At 39.5% G+C, this 23,880-nt stretch overlaps 1 protein-coding gene across 1 annotated transcript in view; it reads left to right on the plus strand.

The window, feature by feature from the left end:
* zmat4a (zinc finger, matrin-type 4a) overlaps window positions 1–23,880 on the plus strand; it is a 131,602-nt gene that overhangs the window by 106,593 nt on the left and 1,129 nt on the right. The window contains exon 5 of the mRNA XM_042488865.1: window positions 1,783–1,879. Coding sequence (XP_042344799.1) covers window positions 1,783–1,879 — 97 coding nt within the window. The remainder of the gene's footprint in view (window positions 1–1,782; window positions 1,880–23,880) is intronic.

Here is a 23,880-nt window from a genome sequence, read left to right on the forward strand (position 1 = left end):
CTTTTACACAATTCCAACTTGACCCAAATAAATGAGACTGCAGAGAACATTTTTCTTCTCCTGCATCCTGAGCTGCAGATCGTTTCTCTGCACAGGGACAAGTTAACCAAAACAAACGAGTCTCCAGTGACTCGCCGGCAAAGCCTCAGAAAGTAGGAAGCACAGGTGATGGAGGGGAAGCACTACAGAGGCCCGAAGGCTCCCCCGTGCTTCATCGCTCATTCAGGGCGGCGCCGTGTGGGAAGAGCCGCAGGTGGCTGGCAGTGATGGATACCGCGGCGGCTGCATAATCTTTCACCCTTTCAAAAATTATTTGAGAAGCAAGCTGTCAAAGGGCCACTGCAGCGCCGACCCTCGCCGCCTGCTGCAGAACTTTAATGTCAGCTCATGACTGCGTCTGGGGACGAGCGTGCAGAATTGAAATCTCAGTCCAGGTGGCAGCAGACTGACAGAGTGGTTATTGTGCAGCTTATCAGGGGGAAAGTGAAAGGGAGAGATTTGCCGCTCTCTCCGCAGGGGGAGAAATTGGCCTCCGTCAAAAATGTTCGAAGAAAACAGCTGACGACAATATCTGAGAAGTAAGTTGTTAGCAAACGGCAACATTTCACCTGCCACCGCCCTGAAAGAAGAAAATAAAAGTTTGAGCATGCTCATTCGTCGGTGTGACGCTTCAGAGTAAATGATCATTCATGGGGGAAATATGATTGAAGCGGATATGGAAATGTGATTCAATGAGTGCGGGGTGACATTTATATTCTCTTGGCCTTTTGCTCCCAGGCATATTTATAGAGTTAACTCAATTGTAAGAGCGAGGCAATCAACACGGCCATTTTTCATCCCACAATGAGATTAGTATGACATGACAGCAATTACACACGGTGCTCATAATTTGCAGCAACAGGGCGCAGACTCTTATCAACCGTTATCACTCACACTGAGGACGTTGTTGACGTGCATTTTAAACATTATTTACAACTTATTAAAAGTTGTTGATCCCAGACAAATCAGGTACCTCAAGGTCTCAGTGCTGTGTACAAGACTGTAGATTGTAGATATGTCACTTAAAAAAATAAATGTTTTAACTTTAAAAAGTTATTGTGTGGGCTGCCTTAATTTTAAAGTTGACTGTATTTAAGAAGACAACTTGAATTATGAAAAACATAACCTCACCTTAAGTCAACTTAAAATTTCAAGGCTGCCTGTACACTTAAGTAAAAACAAATATTTAATTTTCATATTGCATTGAAATTGAGAATAAATATTGGAAAACAGGACATTGATTTTCACATTATGTTAAAAATCCATGGAAGACACCCCTCTTCAACTCTGTTTCGAATCCAATCTGGCACTACTGGCACTCAGTTGAAAGTTTGTTCAGGTAGATCCCAAAGTTTTCATAACAACATCTTTTTATCTGGACAAAAATCTAAACCTAAGTGTCTCGAGTACCATCTTCCAGATTCAGATGTAAAAATGTGATTTAAAATGCATGAGATTTCATTGTCTGCCAGAGCCTAATTGATTTTTTCCACTCCATCACAAACATCATCTATCAGCTGTGGCAATCTCAAAAACACAAACGAATGCGCACCAACAGTAAGACTTTCAATGTATCTGCAGTGAGGAAATGTGTTTGCAAGCGGTCCGTCTGTGTGCAGAAGAGTGAAAACATATTATTATCGTGAAAATGTTATTTTTTTCTTACATTTCTCACTGTACTGTGGGTGAGAAGCAGACTGTGTGGCTTTTTTCCATTTGAAATGTGTTTCTGTTTGATTCCAGGTCTGAAACGGAGCTACACCTGTGAAGTCTGCAGCGTCACACTGAACTCGGTGGCACAGTACCACGCACATCTGCAGGGCTCAAAGCACCAAAACAAGTGAGTGGATCACGCTGCTGTTCACCACGGCAACTAAGCTCATTTACACCTTTAACTATTAATGCTGTGCCGCTTAATGTTAAATACTGCACTTCATTTTCGGCCCAAAATTTGTTGTTTTCTTTGCTTTGATCTGTGTCCTTGAAATCCCCTGCTTCTTACAGAGGCCTTTGCACTCCAGACACTGTGCTTTACACTCCGCATGCATTAATGATGAGAGCTTTGTGGAGGCTGCACTGCTGAAACACAAATGTCAGATGGGCACATTTTGATGAGGGCAACCTGTGATTTCTCCCCCCTATTCAAGTTCAGTCTACAGTTTTGAGGAATATTCTCTCATTGAGCCTTCTCCTGTTTTTTTTTTTTTTTTTTTGTGGGGGGGGGGGGGGGTTGACTTTGATGTATACTTTGTTTTAGTTTGTATATACAGCCATAAGTTCCATTTATATTACCTTGTGACTTTCTTTCCTTGCTCAGAGAGGTAGAAAGAAAAACAAAATACAATATATATATATATACTGTATATAAACAAATATACAAACAATTTACATATATAATATGCATCAGGGCTCTTGAAGTTCATACATCCAATTGTCCAAAAGTTTTTTACCCACTGTGTCATAGATCATCCATTTCTTCCACTGGAAAAAACATCTGCACTCAGTCACAGCTGGTAGGTCATTTTTTTCACATAGTATAAATATGTCTTCTCATCTCTAACCAATTTCATGTAGTAGGGCGTTCAGTCTTGTACAAGTTCCTTGTCATGGGTTTTTTGCTTGTAATCAGTAATATGTTCAACAAGTATCTAGCATAGTCCACAACACAATCATTTATATTTCCAAGGTAGTTAACTTTGCATTCCTTAGGTGTTGCATATCCCAGAATTTCTTTAATCGTTTTAGTTTGAACGCAATCAAAACTGCATAAAATCCACTTGAATAAAAGAAACATTTAAAAAAAAATGTGTCAGGAGAGGTCTTGAAGCCAGAAGCTCATACAAACGGACATGATCTCCTTTCTCTCCCAAATTCTGAAGTGTTGATCTCTTATACGGTTTTAATGTTTTTATCGAAGGCAAACCAACTCAACAGTTTCACTCCCTTCTCTAATTTGTTGCCTTTTCCTGTTTTTACACTGTGTCTGGCTGGTGGTCTTGGCGCCCGCAGGAGTCGATCTCACACTGAGAATCAACAAGCTCAGACAGCATCGTCACAACAAACCGGCAGCGTGCTGAACTCACTCTGCAGCAGACTCCTGTCTGGAACCCAGCCATAAAACAAAAGCTCATTTAAAAACAGCTGCACACAGCTAATTCTCTGCGAGTCGCAACAGGTATCGTAAATGAATACAGGGATGCAGCCTTTAAAAAATGCATGCACCATTAAGCAAATCTACAGATTTTCCTACACAAATGGGACTGAAACTGAAGTGAACACTGTTTTATGTTGTATCTGGGTACATTCTGCTCAGTCCTCAGTGTTCATTCCTAACTTTAAAAAGTGGTTGCCAAGCTTTTTGTTGCCAAAAGTAAGAAATATGATTGCCATTTTTAATCACTTGTCAAACAATGAATTGTTTTCATCACTATTAATCGCTGAATTTCAATAGTTAGTTGCGATTAATCACACTTTTCACATTCTTGTGCGCATGACTATTTGCTTAAGGTTCTCTTGTGTTTGCTGACATCCAGAAATTCACTAGAGAAAAAATATCAAGTCTATTGTAGGTCACTTGGACCTTTGTCATGTCTCGGAAACTGAGATCCATAGAAAAGTTTGGTCTCATTTTGAACCGGAGTATCTTCAGATTAATTCCATGTCTGATATATTATGATCCCCTAAATTTAGGCGACATATGATATGAATTAGTACCCGTGATTTGTTATCTTCAACACTATCTTGGCTATAAAGGAGCAGGAAGGGACAATTCCAATTTTCTACTACTATCAAAAAAACTTATTGTCTTGGAGTCTTCTTTGCGCCATTTACTTGATGTAAAACAGTTCTATCAGAACAAGAGGACGGCACGCTGCAGGATTTTGCGTGGGCTCTGGGCAGTAGGTGTAAATTGATGGGGCTTATACGGTGCATGTCCTGGAATTAATTCCCCCTGTTGGCCAGTTTCTGGCTGCACACATCCACGGGGATGCTAGCATCAGGAGACGTGACATGCCGTTTAACAGCCCCGTGCTTTAGTCACGGATGCCCGCGCTGCCTTGTCAGAGCCACTGGGTTTCCATGCAGATCCCGTCATACTGTCTCTCACACACACACACACACACACACACACACACACACACACACAGCCCTTACCCTGAGCAGGCCAGAGCTCTCTCAGGGAACTCTGACCACACGCGACCCTCGAGCCCCCTGCTTCCACCCGGACCGGCCTGATTTCACCCACATAACCCCCAACGGTGCTGGGGGTCTATTTAGGTCATTTGTTTAACGCCAGTTTACACGGACAGAAGAAAGGTTTATCCGCTGTACAAAACTCCAGAGAGGGGCTGAGGATGTTTGATGTGTCTGGTGTCCTCTATCACTGCAGGACTGGAAACAGAATCACACGCAGGCATTACAGCCTGTCTTAGCATTAAAGGAACGAGTGGAAATTGGAAAACGGGATGCGTTTGGTTCATGTTTTAAACAAAGCTAGAGGTCGACTGTAAATGGTCAGCTGAGATCTGCAGTTATTGATATTTTTCCCATTTGTGGTTACTGTTTGCACGACTAATGGGGTCAGCTGAGGTTGGGATGTGTGTCTGACTGTGTGTGTGTGTGTGTGTGTGTGTGTGTGTGTGTGTGTGTGTGTGTGTGTAGGTCTGATTATGTCACATCAATAAGAAGAGGCTCACAGTGATGCACTACAGAAGTGGAACCAAAGCCCAAAAGCTGCATGCCTGTTCTTTTCTGAGATGAACAAAAGGCGGGAAAGCGATGAGAAAATTCAATTTTGACTCAGTAGGGGAACAAATTACCCGTCCATGACAGGTGTACTAATGAGAAGTGTGATCGATACTCCCCTAACAAGCCAACTACATGAGTACAACAACCCTGCTGTTTAAAGCCTCAGATTTGCTGCTGGCATTCAAAGCAGGAAACTCTAACCTAATTGACTCTGCTCTACCTTAAGATTTACTGGTGTGATTTGGCTTTATGGCACATTCCTCTGCTCTCAGCCACCCCTCCCCCTCTCGCTGTTGTGTTCCGCTCTCGCCTCCTCACTTTCCAAACCTGAAGTAGAGAAAACCAAAAGTAGCTCCTCTGTTTTTTGACTCTTTTGGAGCATCACAGTAAGCCTGACTTGCTAAGACAAAAATAGCCAGGCGGCTTTTTTGTGGTCCAAAGCTGAGGAGGAGCTGAGTGCAGAGTGCAGCAGAGAAGCCAGGAGATGCTAGGCTGGTGTGACTGGGCAGTGTTAGCTCAGGGGAAAAGGAACCCATTGGACTTCTGGGTTGAGGGGGTCTGCTGGAGCTTTCTCTAGTGGCCTCTGAGTCCCTCCATTGACCGCAGAGTAAACGCTGCCTTCCAATCAATCTGGGGATCTATGCCATTTTTACACGTTTTTCACACCTTTGCAGGGATTTGACCTCAAAGTGCTTTAGCAACATTAGTTGTTACTCATTTTAAAAAGTTCAGCATGACAAGGCAAATGTTCTAAGTTAATTTTGTTTTCATTTTTTTTAAAGTGGCAAAACTCAAATTGCCAATACTAATTGTTGGTTAATGGTTAACTCTTCGAAACCTGGACTGACATCATTTTTCAATTTCAGATGCCTTAATTACCCCTCAATTCAATTCATTGCAGGCTAGAACCAGGCTTGAATGCATTCATGGTTTGCAGAAATTATTACATGGCATTACCTATTCTGGTGATTGGGTTGATATTTGTGGATTGATTTTCCCAAGCATATTCAAACTTTGAAAGCTGATGAATTGGTTTGATTTCTTTCAAAAACATAGGAAAAAAAAACAATGAGCAACTCAAAATTTTCCCAAAAATTGCAAGAAATTAGTATACCACCTTTCTTTATTGTTTCACTGTCTTTATCTGTCACAGAGATGGGGAATTAGAAATATATCTGTTTTACTCAAACTTTCCTGCTTTTGTTTCAAAATAAAAGTCATCTGACAACGTCTCTGTCAACAGAATCCCATCATTTGTTGACACAAGGTGTTTTATTGTGAAGCATTTGCAAGACTGTGTTGTTGACAATGCAGGAGCTTGCACGACTTCATAAATGAGTAGGATTTCTGCTTAGAAATGTGGAAATACATAACTCATAGCAGTTCAGTGAGGTCACGCACTGCTCACTTTGTTTTTACCTGACAAATAACTTAGGCCTGTTCCTAAGTTTCTGTATTAAAACTCTCCTGCTTCATATACATTCATTTGGTGGTTTCAGTTCACTATGTAATTATTTTTTTTTACCTTGTTGCAGATTTCACTTTAAAACTAAACAGATGACCAACTGCTTGTTAATACTATATGAGCGCATTTCTGCAGTGCATTCAGACTCTGCTGCTATCGATGGGTCAACTCTGACAGTGTAATTATTGCACCGTCACCTCTTCCCAGGATAGCCATCCATCAGCCACCCCTATGTGTGTGTCTATTCATTCAACAGTACATGTATGAGCACAGACACACATGCATCCAGATATGCTATAGACCAGACTATTCTAACGGGCAGCAGAAAGTGATCAGCCCCGCGTGCCCTCACTGCTGAAGCATGTGGATCTGTTGCAGATCGACTGACAACGAAATTGAGAGTTCATTTCTGAAACCCTGTGTAGTATAACTGTGTAGGTTATAGTGACTACCTTAAGATAACCATTTAGTATTCTTACCCCACCAAGTCTGACATCCATTCCTGTGAGACTACTGTTGTGGAAAGGCAATGTGACAGTAACTGTGTTGTTTTTCTCACTGCTGAGTTGTTTTCATGACCTTTGGGCACTTCAATATTGTTAAAAACTTGACTTTATACCGTCAGATACACATCAGTGAAGATGAATCCCTCATTTCTGATAAACATTCTTTTTGCTTAAAGTTGAATGCATCGACCCTGCCAGCAGAAAGCCTGATAAATTGCTTATGTAAAGGATTTCTTACCGTTCAGATTTGAGATTTCTAGTTGCTGTGGCATATTGTGACAGTAAACCAGTCAGCTGGAAAAATATTCAGGAAATGGTAAGTCATAGTTAATTCATCTCCAGACATTTTGCTACTGTCTGATGACAATTAAACGCTCTGACTGATGTGCACACTATAATGCTGTCTCTCCAATTTCTGCAAATCCACTGCTTTAAATTGAGGTTGTAATGTCACGATCACTTTTTCTTGTTGTGACACCCTAGCTCTTACAATATCACATGCAAAAGAAAGTCTCTGAGAGGCTGGGCTTAGGGTCCTTTGCACCTAGCCTTTTTAGTTGAGATAAAACAAACTCTAGTGAATTTACCCAGTTTGTGTAGTTAGTTTGGACCACTGAGAAAGCTGTTAATCGAACCCTAGTGTGGACCAAACTGGACCTAGACTGTCCTTCTTATCCTGCCTTGGTGTAGTTCATTTGAGGGGTGAAAGCAATCTGACCAACCCGCTGATATTGTGATAGTAGATACTATGGTAACACCTGTGCGTTGGCACGAGTGCCACTTGCCAAAACTGTCCATTCAAAGAGTTATCTGTCAACATGTTAAAGTTTATGTTTACTTCTTTTGGTTTGTTTGTAAAAAGTCAGCATGAACACGAACCAGACCACAACTAAAATACAATGATGTATCTTATTTTCCCTCGGTCCTGACCAAATGAACCGAACCGCAGGTGTACAAGCACCTTTGGACACCTTTTAATGGTTTAATGTTTACCATGCTCACCATTTTTAGCTTAGCATAGCATTTGTCATTTCATCCTTGAGTCCAAGTGGATGTTCATGCCAAATTTGAGAAAATTCCCTTCTTGAGATATTTTGTTCACAAGAATGACATAGATATGGTCAAATGAAGAAAATTACCTAAAGGTGTTCTATCATATTCACAAGACTGGGAGAGTTAAAAGGACAACCCCAAAACATAATGCCTCCGACCTTGTCTGTCACCAGCATGGAGGCATAAAAGTCCATTCATCAAATAATTGTTGAAACATTTCAGCAAAACCAACTTATCAAATAGATGGTGGGATATTTTATTGGCTAAGGGAATATATCATGCTTGTGTCACTAAAGGAAGTGTCGCATGCCCCCAAATTATAAGGGTTAATCCTCTGGTGCCATGAATTTGTATACCAAAATCAATGAAAATCTTTGAGTTGAAAATGTCAGGGAACACCAAATATGTCCACATCATGATGGTGCAGACCACCAAAATCAGTAAGTCCTTTTGGAAACCCCAAATGTTCGTACAAAATTTCATCCTGTAGTTGTTGAGATTTTTCAGCCTGGACTAAAGTGGTTCACAGACTGACTGACCAACATTTCCATCCAAAGAGCCACGGTGCTAGCTTAGCTCAAAATACATAACAGGAGGCCTTTGTGTTTCATATTCACTGCATGGTGCAATTTTGACTCAATGTGGTGGGGTGACTGGGGAGATGACATGGCTATGTATAGAGTACTGTACTCTGACTCATGCTGTCCTCAGCCCCACCAGGAGAACATGCTGCAATATGTATTGTATTCAGCCAGGTTAAATCCAGCTGGTTGTACTGTCTGACAGGAATACCATGATTTATTCTGTTTATCCCGGTAGTTTGCTCCATGCTCAGCCCAGAGATTTGAAACAAGCTGACATACTGTAATGCCAGAGCCGGATGCACGCCTACCTGTTCTGCTCCTATAGTGCCTCGTGTCTCTTCTCTGTGGCCGCAAACGGAACAAGTGTCTGTGCTCTCATCTGTCCACTGTAACAGCAGTGCTTATTGTACACGTCACGCATGCCCCTTTTAGAAACAGGCCCTCAGCAGCACAGACGCAGGCATATGGATTCTTCACTTCAGTTCAACTGCAAGACATCTCCTCACAATTGTTCTTCCATTTTTGTTCATCTACTGTACCGAATTTACTTTCAGTTTATTTGTGAATATGTTAAGACACCGCTAATATACAGTATATTCTTCATATCACATGTTTTTTTTTTTTAATTTTGATGGCATGAAGACTTTACATCCTGCAATTGCACAAACAGTACAAAGGTTGTGACTTAATCTAATTTTTGTCTTTAAGCCTAACTCTGGTGGTTTTTAGGCAAAATGAATAAATACATAAATTTAAATGAAAAGAATTTTGCATCCTCCGCTGACATTGTCTGGCTCCAGGCCATAATGTAGGAGAATAAAATTTCGAGAAATTCTAATTATACAGTCAAATGAATGATAGTATTTGGTTTTTTGAATGCACTTTAGTTTAGCTAAGAGATTTTGGATTCACGATCTTGTCTGTGGGGTATGTTGTCACAGTATTTGGGGTTGGTTGGTTTTCTGGGACCTTTTTTTTTTCAAATTATTATTTATAAGTCCTCTTTCTGCTGCAGCAAACAAAAAAACAGAACGAGTCAAATGTCAAAGCTGGATGCATGAATACTACTTACAGTAACATGCTTGAAAATTGTTGTCATGAGTGGAAATATAATTAGAAAAAATTAAGTATTATAAGCATTTTGTTTGCACCTTATGGAACTAGCTCACTATAAAAATGAATGAGAGTACAACAGGCATTCCCATTCATGTCAACATGTTATGATGGTTAGAGAAGCAGCCATTTTTATGTGTACTGTTGTCATTGGAACTGTTGTAGCAGGCTAACTTCTGTATAAACAAACTCACTCTTGGCAAGTCTCAAAATAGCTGAGGCAGGCTGTTCTCATATACTGCTCATATGTATGAGAAAAGTAATGCCCTACATTTATAACCGACATGATTATGAGCCAGTCATTCAACTATAAGCCATGATAATGGGAAGGCTGCGACCAAGTGACCAATGCACTGTTGGGTTGGAAAGACTGAAGTGGTACAAAGACCCTAAGTCCAACTAAGGAGGCAGGATGGGATAGTGGATGGGTCAAACAACACAGGACTTTACCCCAAGGGACTTGTGTTCGGAACTGTGTGAAACCAAGTCTTGAACTCTTGAGTTGTTTAAAGGTACATCATGACTATGTTTCTTTTTCTTAACCTAACCAACGTAACTTTACTTGCTTAAACCTAACCTACGAAACTTTACTTGCCTAAACCAACCAAAGAATTTTTTATTTGCCTAAACCAATCTACAAAATTTTTACTTGCCGAAACCAACCTACGTAAAACTACCATTGGGGCACCAATTTATTAGATATCTTACAAACCACATGAGGACACATAAACTGAGGTTTTGGAATAGTACAAAGCATGGAGAGACATCTTTTGTGCACTTTCTCCTCTGCCTTATACTGCTAGAGAGACGTTGTGATTGCTGGATTAAAGTGCTTCACATTTCTGTTGGTAAGCAATAAATTCTATACATAAGTATTGCAAACTAGGAAGTCTGTTACACTTTACAGCCCCACTGACATGTTGTCACCAAAACATCAATCTCCATTTGCCATTTTATTTTGAACCAGTCAATTCACCACGGCAGACAGTTCAATGTCCTCTCTGCTTTCACGGCTCATCCATAAATGCATATTGGTTCATAGCTTTGTCCTTGTTAGTGATGGATGTAGAAAAAAATAGTTACTCAAATGTGATCAGCCAAAGGTAGTGCTTCACGTCTAAAAAAGCCGTAATTCTTTGCATGGAACACGTTTTTCAAAGAAAGATGTTCATTTGAATTTTTATAGCTCCAGTCAAACAATAAGACGCTCTCCGCTGTCTGTCACATTCTAACTTAAGGCAATTTATCATCTGCCTGATGTTGAATATGTTGCAATGTCAAACTTTCTTGTCACTCATGAACGACAGTGCCCTGATATCACAATCGAATATTTACCTTCTCAGACTTCCAAAAGTTAATGCTAACCAGTGCTGTTGATGTAGTTTCTCTGACAACTTTATGCGTTTCAAGACTGCATGTTATTTTTTTGTGATTTCCCACCCATTGACTGTAATTGGCAGGAGCACTGCAGCAACCCTGTGGAGAATTCCTCTGGGATGCATTGACAGGTCTAACCACAGTCTTCCTTTAGTGTTCTCTCAGGCATGGCAGTTGATGCAGGAGGCTAGCCTGGGGAGCAATCAGCCCCTCGAGGCTCTCTCCCGCCTGCCACAAATCACCATCACCACCAGCATGATTCTTCCCTCCCATTCAACCTATTTCAAACAAGTAAAACATGCGCATACAAATGATCACATCTTCAAAGCATGAAAGAACACTCTAATAAGCCTTGACAGTTTCCCTCATTGCAATTCAGACAACATATTTACTCTGTCTGTTCAAAAGGAAGCAAGATTCAGCTGATAGCATTTGTTATCTGTACAGTATATACAGAGGCTTGTTCAGCTGTGGTGGAGCTACAGTCTGCTGGGGAATTGAATGCTTATTTTTACATGGCAACAAAATGGCCATTGGGGCATGCTTGGGAAAATCAATCCACAAACATCAATCCAATCACCAGAATAATTAATGCCATGGAATAATTTCTGCAAACCATGCATTCAAGCCTGGTTCTAGCCTGCTTTGAATTGAGGGGGCATTAAGAAATGTTGGTGGGTAATATGTGTTATTCTTTAGGGGCATATGCTGAACTCTTTCATGTTTTTATCCAAAGTTTTTTTTTGAGTAGCAAGTTCAGTTTTGTGCCTTTTTATGCACTATCGCAGTGATACTTACGGCCTGCAGGTCAAATCTGGCCCCTTGTAGGGTGCCAGGTGACCCCCAAACCATTGTCTTATTCACAATAAAAATAAATAGATTCAAACTGGGAATTGTTTTGTACTTTTAGTATACATAAGGTGCCAGATCGCATGAAACAGCATCAAAATAGAGCTTGTTGATCCAAAAAAAGTGCCAGGATCACCCGCACCCCCGAGTTCTAAAATACTAGAAATGGTTTTAAACTCTAGAAACATGTATGGGCAAGTTGAGTATCCTTGCTTTAGTAACAATAACCACTCAAAGTGAGAATTTTTGGGGGCTGAAGATGCATATATGTTTGGTGTTAGTGGCACAAGAGCTGGAGCCTAGAACCGGCCTCGAATGCATTACATTTGTACATTATAATGTATAATACATTGAAACTTGGGGGGGGCAGGCGTCTTGCCTAGGTGTCACACCATCCTTGTCATGATCCTTAGTTTTTTTCCTATTTTATTCTTGAAGTCAAGCTCCTTATGAATCATGTCTGGTGTCACTTCCTGCCTTTGTCTGTTTCCCGCCTGTTTTCTGTCACACCTGTCCTCCATCAGTCTCGTTAGGCTTTCCTTGATCCCAGTCTTCCCTGCACCTTTTTATCAGTTCAGACATGTTCACTGTTTGTCCCTGTTTATGGTGTTGTTCCTGCTCAGTCTGTTGTTTATCCATGCATTTATTGTGTCATTCAGCTTGATTTTAAGTTTAGTTTTTTTTTTTAATTTTTTTATACTTTGAGTTTTTTTCTGCCTGTTTATAAGGGTTTTTTTAACCAGCATTAAAGTTTGATTTTTTAAATATAACAAACAAGCAATAAAATAACCTTAAAAATGCTTTAAATTATAGTAATTTTCTTATATAACACTTTGAAACCTGAGGTGGGGACTACTACTTTCCATTGTAATTATTTATTTTAAATTATGTTACAGAAAAAAAAGGTGTTTTTTCTTTTTATTTCTGCACCTTCTTTGCATCATTTTCTTGTTTGTTTCACTTCACTTAGCTTTTTTGTGTGTGTGTGTGTGTGTGTGTGTGTGGGGGGGGGGGGGGGGGGTGTCATGTAGGTGTCATGGGGGGTGTAGCTATACAGGTGTATCCTGTATGTAACTTTACTTATTTAATGCTATTTTTTGGCCCATGTGTCCATGTTTTTGAGAGAAATCAAACCAATTTGCTCAGCTTTCAAGGGGTTAAAATATGTTGTTTATTGGAATTACTGTTATTTATTTATTTAGTTTATTATATTTTTTATTTCTTATGGAGTTGTTATGTGACGTTTGTATATGAAAGAAATAGCAGCAGCTTGCTCACGGTTCAAAGATTTAAATACTTGTGATGGGCGCCTGACAGCACAACAAAAAAAATGATATTGCTCTAGGTTCCAAAGGGTTAAATTACATGCCTGCCTGCTCATTTGTGTTTGGGTCCTCAGGTTGAACTGTAACATAACACCATTATCCCCTCCACCTCCCAACAACAAAGTCAGCTCATATTCATTTTAGAAAGTTGATATGATACGTGGTATGGAAGCTCTATAAAGCTCTATATTCTTGCTCGTTACTAAGTGATCTTCAGCTAACAACTTCATCCAACACAGAAATGGAAAGAGAACAAAATAAGCAATAGAGATAGTGTTTTTGAAATGATCTCATTAGTGGGAGGCTGGGGGGGGGGGACTTGCAGCACCTGTGGTACTTGGGGCACTGGAGGCTAAATATTGAGCGTGGACAGTTGCATTCTGTGTGGAGGCAGAAAGCAGGCAGGCTGAAGCGGGGGGAGGCGGGGGCTTTCAGTGCCCATATTTTCCCAGCACTCATCGCCCATGTAATGGCTCTGTGATTTACAACAATGCACAGCGGGGAGCTCTGCGAATGGCCAGGCCATTTTTTAAACCTTGCATCCATTAGCTGCTCAGCGGAGGGGTTTTTACAAAGCGCTCCATGTGTGCCGAGTGGGCAGGTATCGATGACAACAGCAGCTCCCAGGCATGACAGCCATCAGGGGTTGGGACAAAGGAGAAAAGGAAGCAGCAGCACACAGAGAGATTGTCATGCTTTTTTTTATTCAGCCTCATTTCCCCAATCATCAGGCCTCTACTCCCCGCTGCACAGAGGAATATCTCAGGGACACACTTGGCTACAGAGCAGGCAGTTGTCAACCTCCGCCAGTGTGGCAAGCGGCTGTCAAATCACCTGCTTTCTTCTTCTTTTTCTCTGCTCATGTTCTCCCCTGTGGTCTACTGATACTGAGGCTGGATAAAAGGCCAACCACTGATCATTTAATGCCCCGTCATTCACTAATGGGACGCACATACTCATTTCGCTTTGTTTTAAATTGCCGGAGAACATCACTTGCTATTGAGGAAAGAGAGTTTATGTAAAGATACAGATGTACAGGCTTTGAGCCAGAGCCACTGTGACAGAGAGCAGAGAGCATGTGCCAGTGAACTCAGTGTTCACACACACGGGATGATGGAATGATGCTGATATATAATATAACGCTGCGTTCATGTGATGTTGGAAGGTCATAGTTTCCGAGTTGGAAAGTCGTTCTTTGTTGCATTCATGTGCTTTGAGGTCGTTAAGATGGAACAATATGAAAACTACAAAGAAGATGGGTTATATTTTAATGTGTGAGTGTTTAATCAAGAGGTTGATAGCTGTTTATTCATATTTTTTTATATTACTTTATTTTTTATTTATTTTATTTTTAGATTTAATGTAGGTCACTCTACATGGGCAGCAGTTAACATTGATACCATATTACACTTTACATGTAATCAAATTGATATTTAATATGTGAATTTATTAAAAAGTTTCATTGGCCAAATATTGACTTTAGCCCGCCATGTTTATGCATTCATGACGTCAAGACAGCAATTTATGTTATAAAATAACACTGTTATCAATGTAAGTATACCCGCCTGGCAGCTTTAGAGTTAAGTTTGCTTGCTTTCTACAGCTAATAGATGCATATACTAAAATATACAGCTATTAAAAGTAAATGATAGCTACTAGGAAGAAAATCACGAAATATATCTTTTTTCCGTCAATTGTTGACACTGTTTCTATGATTTCCGCCCTTTCTGTTGCCCTGAAACGTCACGACTCGGCAATTATGACTTTGGAGGGCTGTTCATGTGCTCATAACTTGTAAATATAATATCTCCAAGGAGCACGTGAGGGCAGCATAATGCTATGAGCACTAAAGTAGTAACCGTAACGTAGCGTCAGCTCCCTCAGCGGTCACACTCCCAGCATATCAGAGCAAAGAATACTGCTCATTTTCAGGTTGAAACCAATTTTTTGTCAACTTATCCTTAAAATATGAAAATAAATACAGAAGAGACTTGATGATCACTAAAATTAGGTATTGTTATCAGTAATTGGCCAAATGGGTTGTTTTTATATCAGCAGATCAGATAAATCACTAAAAAGTCTAATATCCAAAGACACTAAGAAATTAGTAAAAAGTTAGGAAAAAGAAAGATAAAAAGGGGCCCAAAATGTGCTAAAAAAAAAAAAAGTCTAACATAATTAATTAAAACTAATATAATTACATTGGTTAAACTATTTGTCTGTGGCAGCATCGTGAGGGTTGCCCAATTTTTCATCCATATCATTTCATCATTTCCTAACAAATCTCCTTTATTTAGCTCAATTAAAAAACAACACAAGTTATATGACTGTGATATTTCTCGTGTGAATTCTAATACTTTAGTACTGTTTTGTTGCTCTCACCACTTTTACTATATTGTTTATTGTCCCCTTTAGATTGAGCAGAGACCCTCTAGAAAAGAACGACTCCGCCCCTGTGCTCCCTACTGACTTTAACATTGGATGCTGTTGTAGATGTTAGAAGGAGGATTAGGGCCATGTTAATGACAAAAAAATGTTAGATTTTGTATTACAGCTTTGTTATCAGTTTTGACTATAATCTCTTAAAATTACAACTATTTTTTTCGTACAACTACGACTTTATTCTCATAAAATTACAACTTTTTTTTCTCATAAAAGGACAACTTTATTCTTGTAATGTTTCAACTTTAATCTGGAAGTTTCAAAACATTTTTTTTTCCCTCAATGTGGCCCTAAAACTCCATCGTAAGATGTGCATCTTTAAGGCAGCGAAATGTAAAAGTATTCCTTTTTTTTTCTTTTGCAAGCAGTTAAAGTCACTTTTTGTGCAGCTGTGAGAAGCCTCAGCATCCTCCCCCAGTAATTTATTAGGGGTGCATGTGTGTGCGTGTGTGTGTAGTGTGCTGTAAAACATGTTAAACTATCCTTGAATTTCCCTTGAATGTTCAACACACCAAAGTACTCAGGAGGCTTTTTTTTCCTGCATGGAGGATTATTAGATGTAAATCTCTCCAGCACTCCGGCATTGTACAGTAAAATTGTTTCGGACAGGTGACTTCCTCCAACACAGACGACACAGACAATCATAAGCTGCAACGCCGCCGAAGCGAGCGAGGCTGTTTATCACGAAGAGGGAATTAACTTCAAAGGGATTTGAAAATGTCCATGTGGAATGTAGGCTCCGGGATGAATTATGCATGAAAAATGCTTCACTAGAGTAATGTGCTGACACAATTTGTCACACGCCACAGGAATACATAAGTTGCAGAGTAGCCACGTTGGAGGATGTGATGCTGTGAGGTGGTTTGGTTTCTCTGGGCCGGTGGAGGTCGAGCAGCTGTGTAACCTACACCGACCACATGGTGAATTACTTATGAGACCCCTCTCTGGCTTAAGAGGAAGCTGGCAGCCTTGATACACAGTAGCTTTAAAATTTTTTACTCTTGACTTTAAATCTGCGTGTGTGTGTGAGGAGCAGTAGGATTTGAAGGCTGGGCTTGGGGCCATGTATCATCCCCAAGCGTCTTTAAAAGGATGTCCTGCTGTCAGTTTGGGGAGGATGCACATTTGAGCGCTGACATTTTGATGGAGAGGAAGGCGAGAAGCAGCAAGGATTTCAAGATAGTCGGTCAAAAGTGTGAGTTCAGCAGCCGAAGATACACTTCCCCCTCGCACCGTGAAGGCCCTGAGACGTTTTTTTTTTTCAGAGCCCTCACTTGACTGATTAATCTATTCAAAGTGCTCATCAGTAAAAAATAAGACGCCACGCTGTGCCGGAGAGGACTTTATTAACTAACCAATTAAATGTGCCTCCAACAGAAACAGGTCCTTTAGGTTGTGTGTTCTTACTCTTTAATATGACCCACAGGAGTGTCTCTGAAATTACTGCCCCTTCAGGTGAACGACAGAAAAGCTCATTTTTAAGTGTCAATAGCTGCAGTTTTAAATGTGGTTAATGTTTTAAAATAGTCGCAGTGGCGTCAGAACTATGTGGTTAGGTTTAGAGAAAAGATGACGGTTTGGCTTAGGATATTAAAGGTGGTTACCACGGGCGTCGCCAGGAATTCTGGGCCCCATGAAAACATATCTCAATGGGCCCCATCACCATGGCTCAAGCCAACCCTGCACAATTGTTATAACCACACCACATTATCCAATGACCCATTAAAAGCAAGAAATAACTATAACTTTGTTTTACACCCCTGAAAGTTGTGGATAAATAATCACAAGAGTTAATCTAATATTTCTTCAGCAAGATCTGATTTTTGTTTTTTTTTTACAAACACAGAGACACATTTTAACATCACATCTCTGCTGTCAGTTTGGAGTAGACAATTGACAACCACTAGAGGCCTGTATGTTTACCTGAACTCAAAATACAAAAAAAAAAATCCCAAATTTCACAGCCTTTACATAGCAATAATGAGCATATGCTTTTTACCTGCCTACCATGCACAATATTGCCCTTCAGGCTGCCCACCTCTTTAAACAAGATTATTTAAAGCCAAGTGACTTGTTGAATAACAAGGGCTTACTTAGTATAATCTAACCCCTCAAAGTGAAAAAACTCCAAAAACTACAGTTTACTTTCTATCAGATTCAGCCACACTTGATGCTATGACCCTAAAATAGGAATTATTCCCCTCAGTTCTTAGTTTACCTCTTTAACACTAAAGGAGATAATCTTATTTGAAATTAAATATGCCGAGTTTGTAGGGCATTAGCACGCTAGCTTTTAAAGCTAAGTCAGTTATATCATATGAATCAAGAGATTGTAATGAATCTGTTGATATCAAATGTGTTAAGCTAGCCCACTAATAAATTAGCTAAATATCGCTCCAAAGTTGACTGACTTTACGGCGAGGTAATATTTCTAAATATAATGTCATATGAGATTGTGCCTATGATGCTGAGTCATTTATGGATATAATAAACGTTTATATTAAATGCAAATATAATCCAAGCTAGACTCCTGCTGGCTGACTGCCTTGAATCTAAATTGCTGGTATTAGCTTAAACCAGAGCCCTTTAAGAGAAAATGTTCCAATGCAGTTTTTGAAAATGATAACCTCACATATTTTTTTGTAGTTCTAATCTGTGGTGAGTGTAAAACTGCTTCTGCTGGCATTACTCAACCACATTTTCCTCATCTGTGCGTCTGCGTGCCTTTCTCTACACACCTGGATCGTCCCCGTGCAGCACAGCAAAGCATGGTGGAGACTATCTGAGAGGACACCACAAAAGAAGGACATATACCAACTGCTTGATGTTCTATTTATGTTTCCGAGTTTATTAGATATTAATTAAATTAATTAATTGCGGTAAGTCAGTAGAAAGACAAAGGTAAATAAGATACAAGTTTATATATAAGCAATAAACAGCAACCTGCTTCTTTACCATAGTAAGTCTAAAATATGTCAGCATAACCATATATGTCATATCCACATCACTCATATTTATACTATGTAATTATACATTTTACATGTAAAAGTACTATACATATACAGTATATATATGTGTGTGTGTAAAGATTTTATATATATAAAATATTTAAAATATATTTTATTTTATGTATTTTAATCATATTTAACCATTATTTAGCACTCAGTCAGTTTTTTTCTGTTGCCTCTGACTCTTGAGCTGCTGAAATGTGTGAATCTCTCGAGTGTGACATTAATCAGTCTAATCTAACCCTGGCTGTTAACATTAATCTTCAAATATAAGCACGTTTTACTTTAAAAAACAATATAATAATGAAACTACATACAATGCGCTCCGTGTATATTGTAAATGAATGCGGTTATTGACTGCTGTTTAGCAAAAATCTGAGTTTTGTCTCTATGTCTCATATAATGTATTCAAATGGCCCGCCAGACACTTCCAGGAACTATTCGAAGCCTCCGTGAGTCACGTGACACCCGAGCATTTTGAATTTCCGTTGTCATTATTCTGTTTGTTACTTGGCCTACCTTTCTTTTGAAAGAAAGTCTTTAAAAGTTATTTTCCCTCAGCTTACTTCCTTTGTTTCTCTTCCTTCTTTCTTTTTTTGATACCCTGGCTTCGTATTTTGGGGGGAGACATGATGCTGCAACCTGCAACATCACTCACTCTCACACTTGACGGACTGCTGACAGATCAATCCAGTCGACCGGCGCAGGACGGACTTAACCATTTAGCGCATTTAGTGAGAGGGTTAGGGTTAGGGTTTTTTCCAGAAAGGAATTCTGAATGTTTGTTTTTTTTTATTCAGACAATTTTAGTTGTTGAGACAATTAAGCGAACAAAACAATCTGAGAGTCAGGATCCGGGAGCGTACAGGAACTCGATGATGATTATATGTGATATTTTCAGCCAACAGGGACGAAAACACTGATTGCCTAGTGATCAAACCTCTGACTTGCTGTTGACCAGGTGGCCTCGCTGGCCGCAGGCTGTGTTAACCACACAAACAAGAGGAACGTAAGCACGGGTCTCAAAGGTGCTCTGTAATCCAGCTGCGGGCTGTGAGATGTCTCACTGGTGTAATGAGCTACTAAATTGGACAAATTGAATTCTGCTCCTGAGACCTTCACACTGAAGCACACTGTTTTAACTGCCAGCTGCATCATCTCAAATTAAATATGGCTTTATGTACGAAGAATTGAGGTAACGTAATGATGCCTTGAAGGAGAAAAATGCACTCTCTGAATGAGTTCATTGTGCTGTATGTTTCATATGGGAGATCATGAAAAGAGGAGATTCCACCTAATCCTGTGGGCACTGTAATTACGACAGGTTTAACAGCAATGCAGAGCTTAGATTGAGTGTTCTAAATATGAATGACACCAGTTGTGTAAAGCACCTCGAATTAAAACAGAATACAAAATCCACTACTGGTATTCTCCAAATTTGCATTTTTCCCCATTTAAGAGTTTTTCCCCCTGAGGTCTTGAGGTTGTTTTCTCCTATTTGTGCCCTGGGGATGTTTTCTTCCAACAGCATTTTTTTTAATATCACACCAGCAACACTCTCCATTATGATGAAAGAGGAGAGAGAAATATGTCTTAGACTTGTGTTGTTATGCAATAGTATCATAAGAATCCATTGAACCTCTTCCATCATGGTATTGTTATAAGTGAGGTCTATACATAAATCATTAAGATTATATATATATGAGTAGGTATACGCCTGTATATTCGTGTTTTTAAGATAAATTTTTTCAAGAACTTCCAGGAAAAAAGAATTTTGTGTGTGTGTGTGTGTGTGTTGAAAGACATTCGACAGGTTAACTCTGTGATTGCAAGGAGACAAAGGATTGAAATTAGACAAAGAATGCCAAATTATAACCTTGAAAAGTTGATAAGAGAAGTATTTTAACAAACAGATACATGGTAAGGTATAGAAAAAAAACCTTATCCACACAGAAAGCGAACACAGAGCTTTCACATGAAAGTCAGTTGTTTATGGGACCATCTACTTCCCCTCCTGCCCACCCTATAGTTAGTTAGTTAGTTTTAATTTCTGTCATGCCATTTCTGGTCCATCCCACAAGGGATTACAAGACACCATCACAATACAAAGCATGTGTCATCTTCCGGTTTTACACATATCAGCAAAAAGAAAAAGTAGGTACATAAAACAAATTAAGTTACAAAATAATATAAAACCAGCATTCTTGCAAAAAATTAATTGTACAGTGAAAAATAATTTTCACACATGCAGTTTATCTTGATAGGAACTTGTTTTCTCATCTTCCATGCTTCCTTCAGATAACTAATCTAAATGTTTGAAAGTCTCTATGCATCATCCAAAAATACTAAATCAGTGTCTGTTTTTATGTTACTAAACAAAAGTTTGTGCAGTTCCACATAAAAAGGGCAGCAGAAAACAGAATGAAACTCATTTTCTATATCAGCCAAACAACACCCATGACAAATTTGCATTTCTTCTTCTAAATTCATATACCGTCCAGTGTCAAACATTAGTGGTAAAATACCAGATCTCAGCTGAATACATGGGGATTTTTGCTTTATAGTTAAATTATGTAAAACATAATTCTCAGTACCATATACATACGTTGTCATCCTAAATGTTTGCAGTTTTGGTTTAGTCTGTATTTGCGCTCCTTATATTACATCATCACTAGCACTGTTTCAGTCTGTTGCCATTCTTTTGTGTTTCATGTGAGAGGTTTTGTCTGACAGCCTCCTCCTAGCAGGCATACAATAACAACGCCACCGGTTCTGTCCAGCCGCGCTCTCATCTGACGCCCTCCAGTCGCGTTCCGGGTGGACACAGAAGGCAGCTTTTGGTGAAATGCTGGAATGTCCACTGAAAGCAATGACCGAGCGGACATATTTGATGAGTTCAAAGTGAGAACGGGCTGGAAAATGTTCCTCACTTCAACAAAGGAAAAGTTCTGTAGGGCTCAGGACTTAAAGTTCCTTCAGAAACTTGGCTGGGGTTTGATATCTGTCAGCTGTAATGGAGACAGAGAGAAGGCTGATGGAAACAGTGTAGAGGGCTGTGTAACCTGACAGCTTTGTCAGGCGCCCAGCACTGTGCTCCTCAGAGCAACTTATCACTGAACTGACATTCCAGCACCTGCTTTTTGTTTCCTTTGATAGTTTGACTATGAGATTTTTATTTAACAGGCATGAGGTGCCAAAAAAATCTGGTTTCCTCTGTGACAAAACAGCTGCCATGGCTTAATTTATTAGAAAGTCATGCATATGTCGGTGATGGAGAAGCTAATAAATCTAGAAAACATAAAGATGAAAGCAAAGTTTGCATCCAGCTTTATTAACTTTATTCTGCACAACTTCCTGTTTTAAATGCAGAAATAAAAGTCAATAAAATCGGATTAAAAGCCATTTATTTTGCTTTATGCCCTCATGCTCAGAGGCATATGAATGATTTGTTAAGTCTCTGCTTCTTAACACCTACATTTTTGCGTCAGTATTCCAAATCCCTGGTGTCGTTCCTAAAGGTTAGAGTCAGAAAATGTAGCAGCTGAAGGAGATTCAGTGCAGTAAATCAAAGCATTTTGTGTGTGTAGGTTTACGTCGCATTGTATATTCTGCTGCATCGCTGCGTTCCGCTACATTAAGCTCTCCAGTAAAATAAGCGTGACAGCTTGTTGTGTCGTAGCTGTTTTGTCCTCGCGGGATACACACAGCAGGATGTCCCTCTTACAGAGCAGACTGTGATTAGTTCACCTGAAGACAACATGCAATTCCCACAGCACACACACACACACACACACACACACAGAGGAAACTACATTGATTATGTGCAGTAAAAATAAAGCAACAAAAACAATGCTGCGACTGTCAGTGTGTCATGTAGTCGCCCCTGGTTACATTGTCGCTGTGTATCCCCACTGGAACACACTGCAGGTTTCCTCGAGATTTATTTCCATCTGTGCTATTAAACCACAGCAGCACTGGGGACACTGTTTATACTGTCTGAGAGACAGACAGCCATTGGCTCGTCCTGACACAGTCCTCAGTGGGTTGAGTGATTGAGACTGCGAGTAAATCAGGTCTGCTGGCTGAGGACAGATGAGGACAGCAATTGAGTGATGATAAATAGATAAAATGAGGCCTTGTGTTGGTCCAGGCAGCTGGACCGATGCATGAAAGACTTCCAATCACCTATTCAGTTACACAACAACAGGAATGAGAGGCTATATGTCTTCAGCTTGTCCATCTGTGCATCCATACGTCCCCTTCTTGTGAATCTCAAGAACGCCTTGAAGAAATTTCTTAATTTGGCACAAATTCTTTAACAATAACAAGAGTTGTTATAGAGTTCATTCATTGATTTATGTTTTAAATACTTAATTTATTTATTCATTTTGGGTTCTACTATGGTTAGAGTAGATGGATAATAAGGGGTGTTTGGTGTTTACTTGCTTAATTTAATCAAAATCAATCTCAATATCTAATCCTGTTTACTAAACATATCTGTCGAAACTCAGAGGCCGATATGAAGATATGAACATGTACAGGGAAGTGATTATGCAGAACTTGTACACAGGCCAGGAGATGTACTGGTAACTAATGTAAGTGTATAGAGGTACAAGAAACGATCTTTGCAGTTTGTGACTTTTTTTCCTGCCAGATTTTATTTCCAACTTAACCCAGAGGTGAACTGTTTTTTCTCTTTCTTTTTTTTGTATTTGTTTGTTTCTTTATTTTCTTTAAAAATCAAACAAAAACATACTGTTTGTGTCACTGTTGCCTGTATGAATATTTTTTCAACATATACTTCTAATTTATTTGGATTTTATTTTATCTCTTTCCCACTTTAAAGTCCAGGTAAAGTGATAATTAAAATGTGTTCTGAGTTTGTCACATCACAGAAAGATGTGTTATTAAACATCTGACCAAATTTGAATGACCAAAAAAAATTGCCAGTTATGTAAAAGAAGATCTCACATCATGAAAAAATGCACAGTATTCTCTGGTCTGAAACACTGGGGGCATGTCCGCCGAAGGAGCGAAGGCCACGCCCAATCGCAGGATTATGCTTATGATGCTTCTTGTTTTTAACACTGCTACATTGTCAGGGGCGGTTTCACCCCTCCCAGGACATATACTGCACCATTGTTCTTCATACAGATGACTTCTATTTACATTCTGTCATTCGTCACCGTCGAACTACAACACACACACATAAATACAAAATACATAAATACAAAATTATACAAAAGAATACCAAAGTAAATGTACGAAATGTAATTGCTTGCTAGCAGTGTTGCTAGCAACATTACCTCACTGGCTGCATACTATCCACAAGGGAAATGAGTCCACAAAATGAGTCCAGAAAATCAGTCT

This window comes from Plectropomus leopardus, chromosome 6, assembly GCF_008729295.1.
Source record: "Plectropomus leopardus isolate mb chromosome 6, YSFRI_Pleo_2.0, whole genome shotgun sequence".
Taxonomy (NCBI): Eukaryota; Metazoa; Chordata; class Actinopteri; order Perciformes; family Serranidae; genus Plectropomus; species Plectropomus leopardus.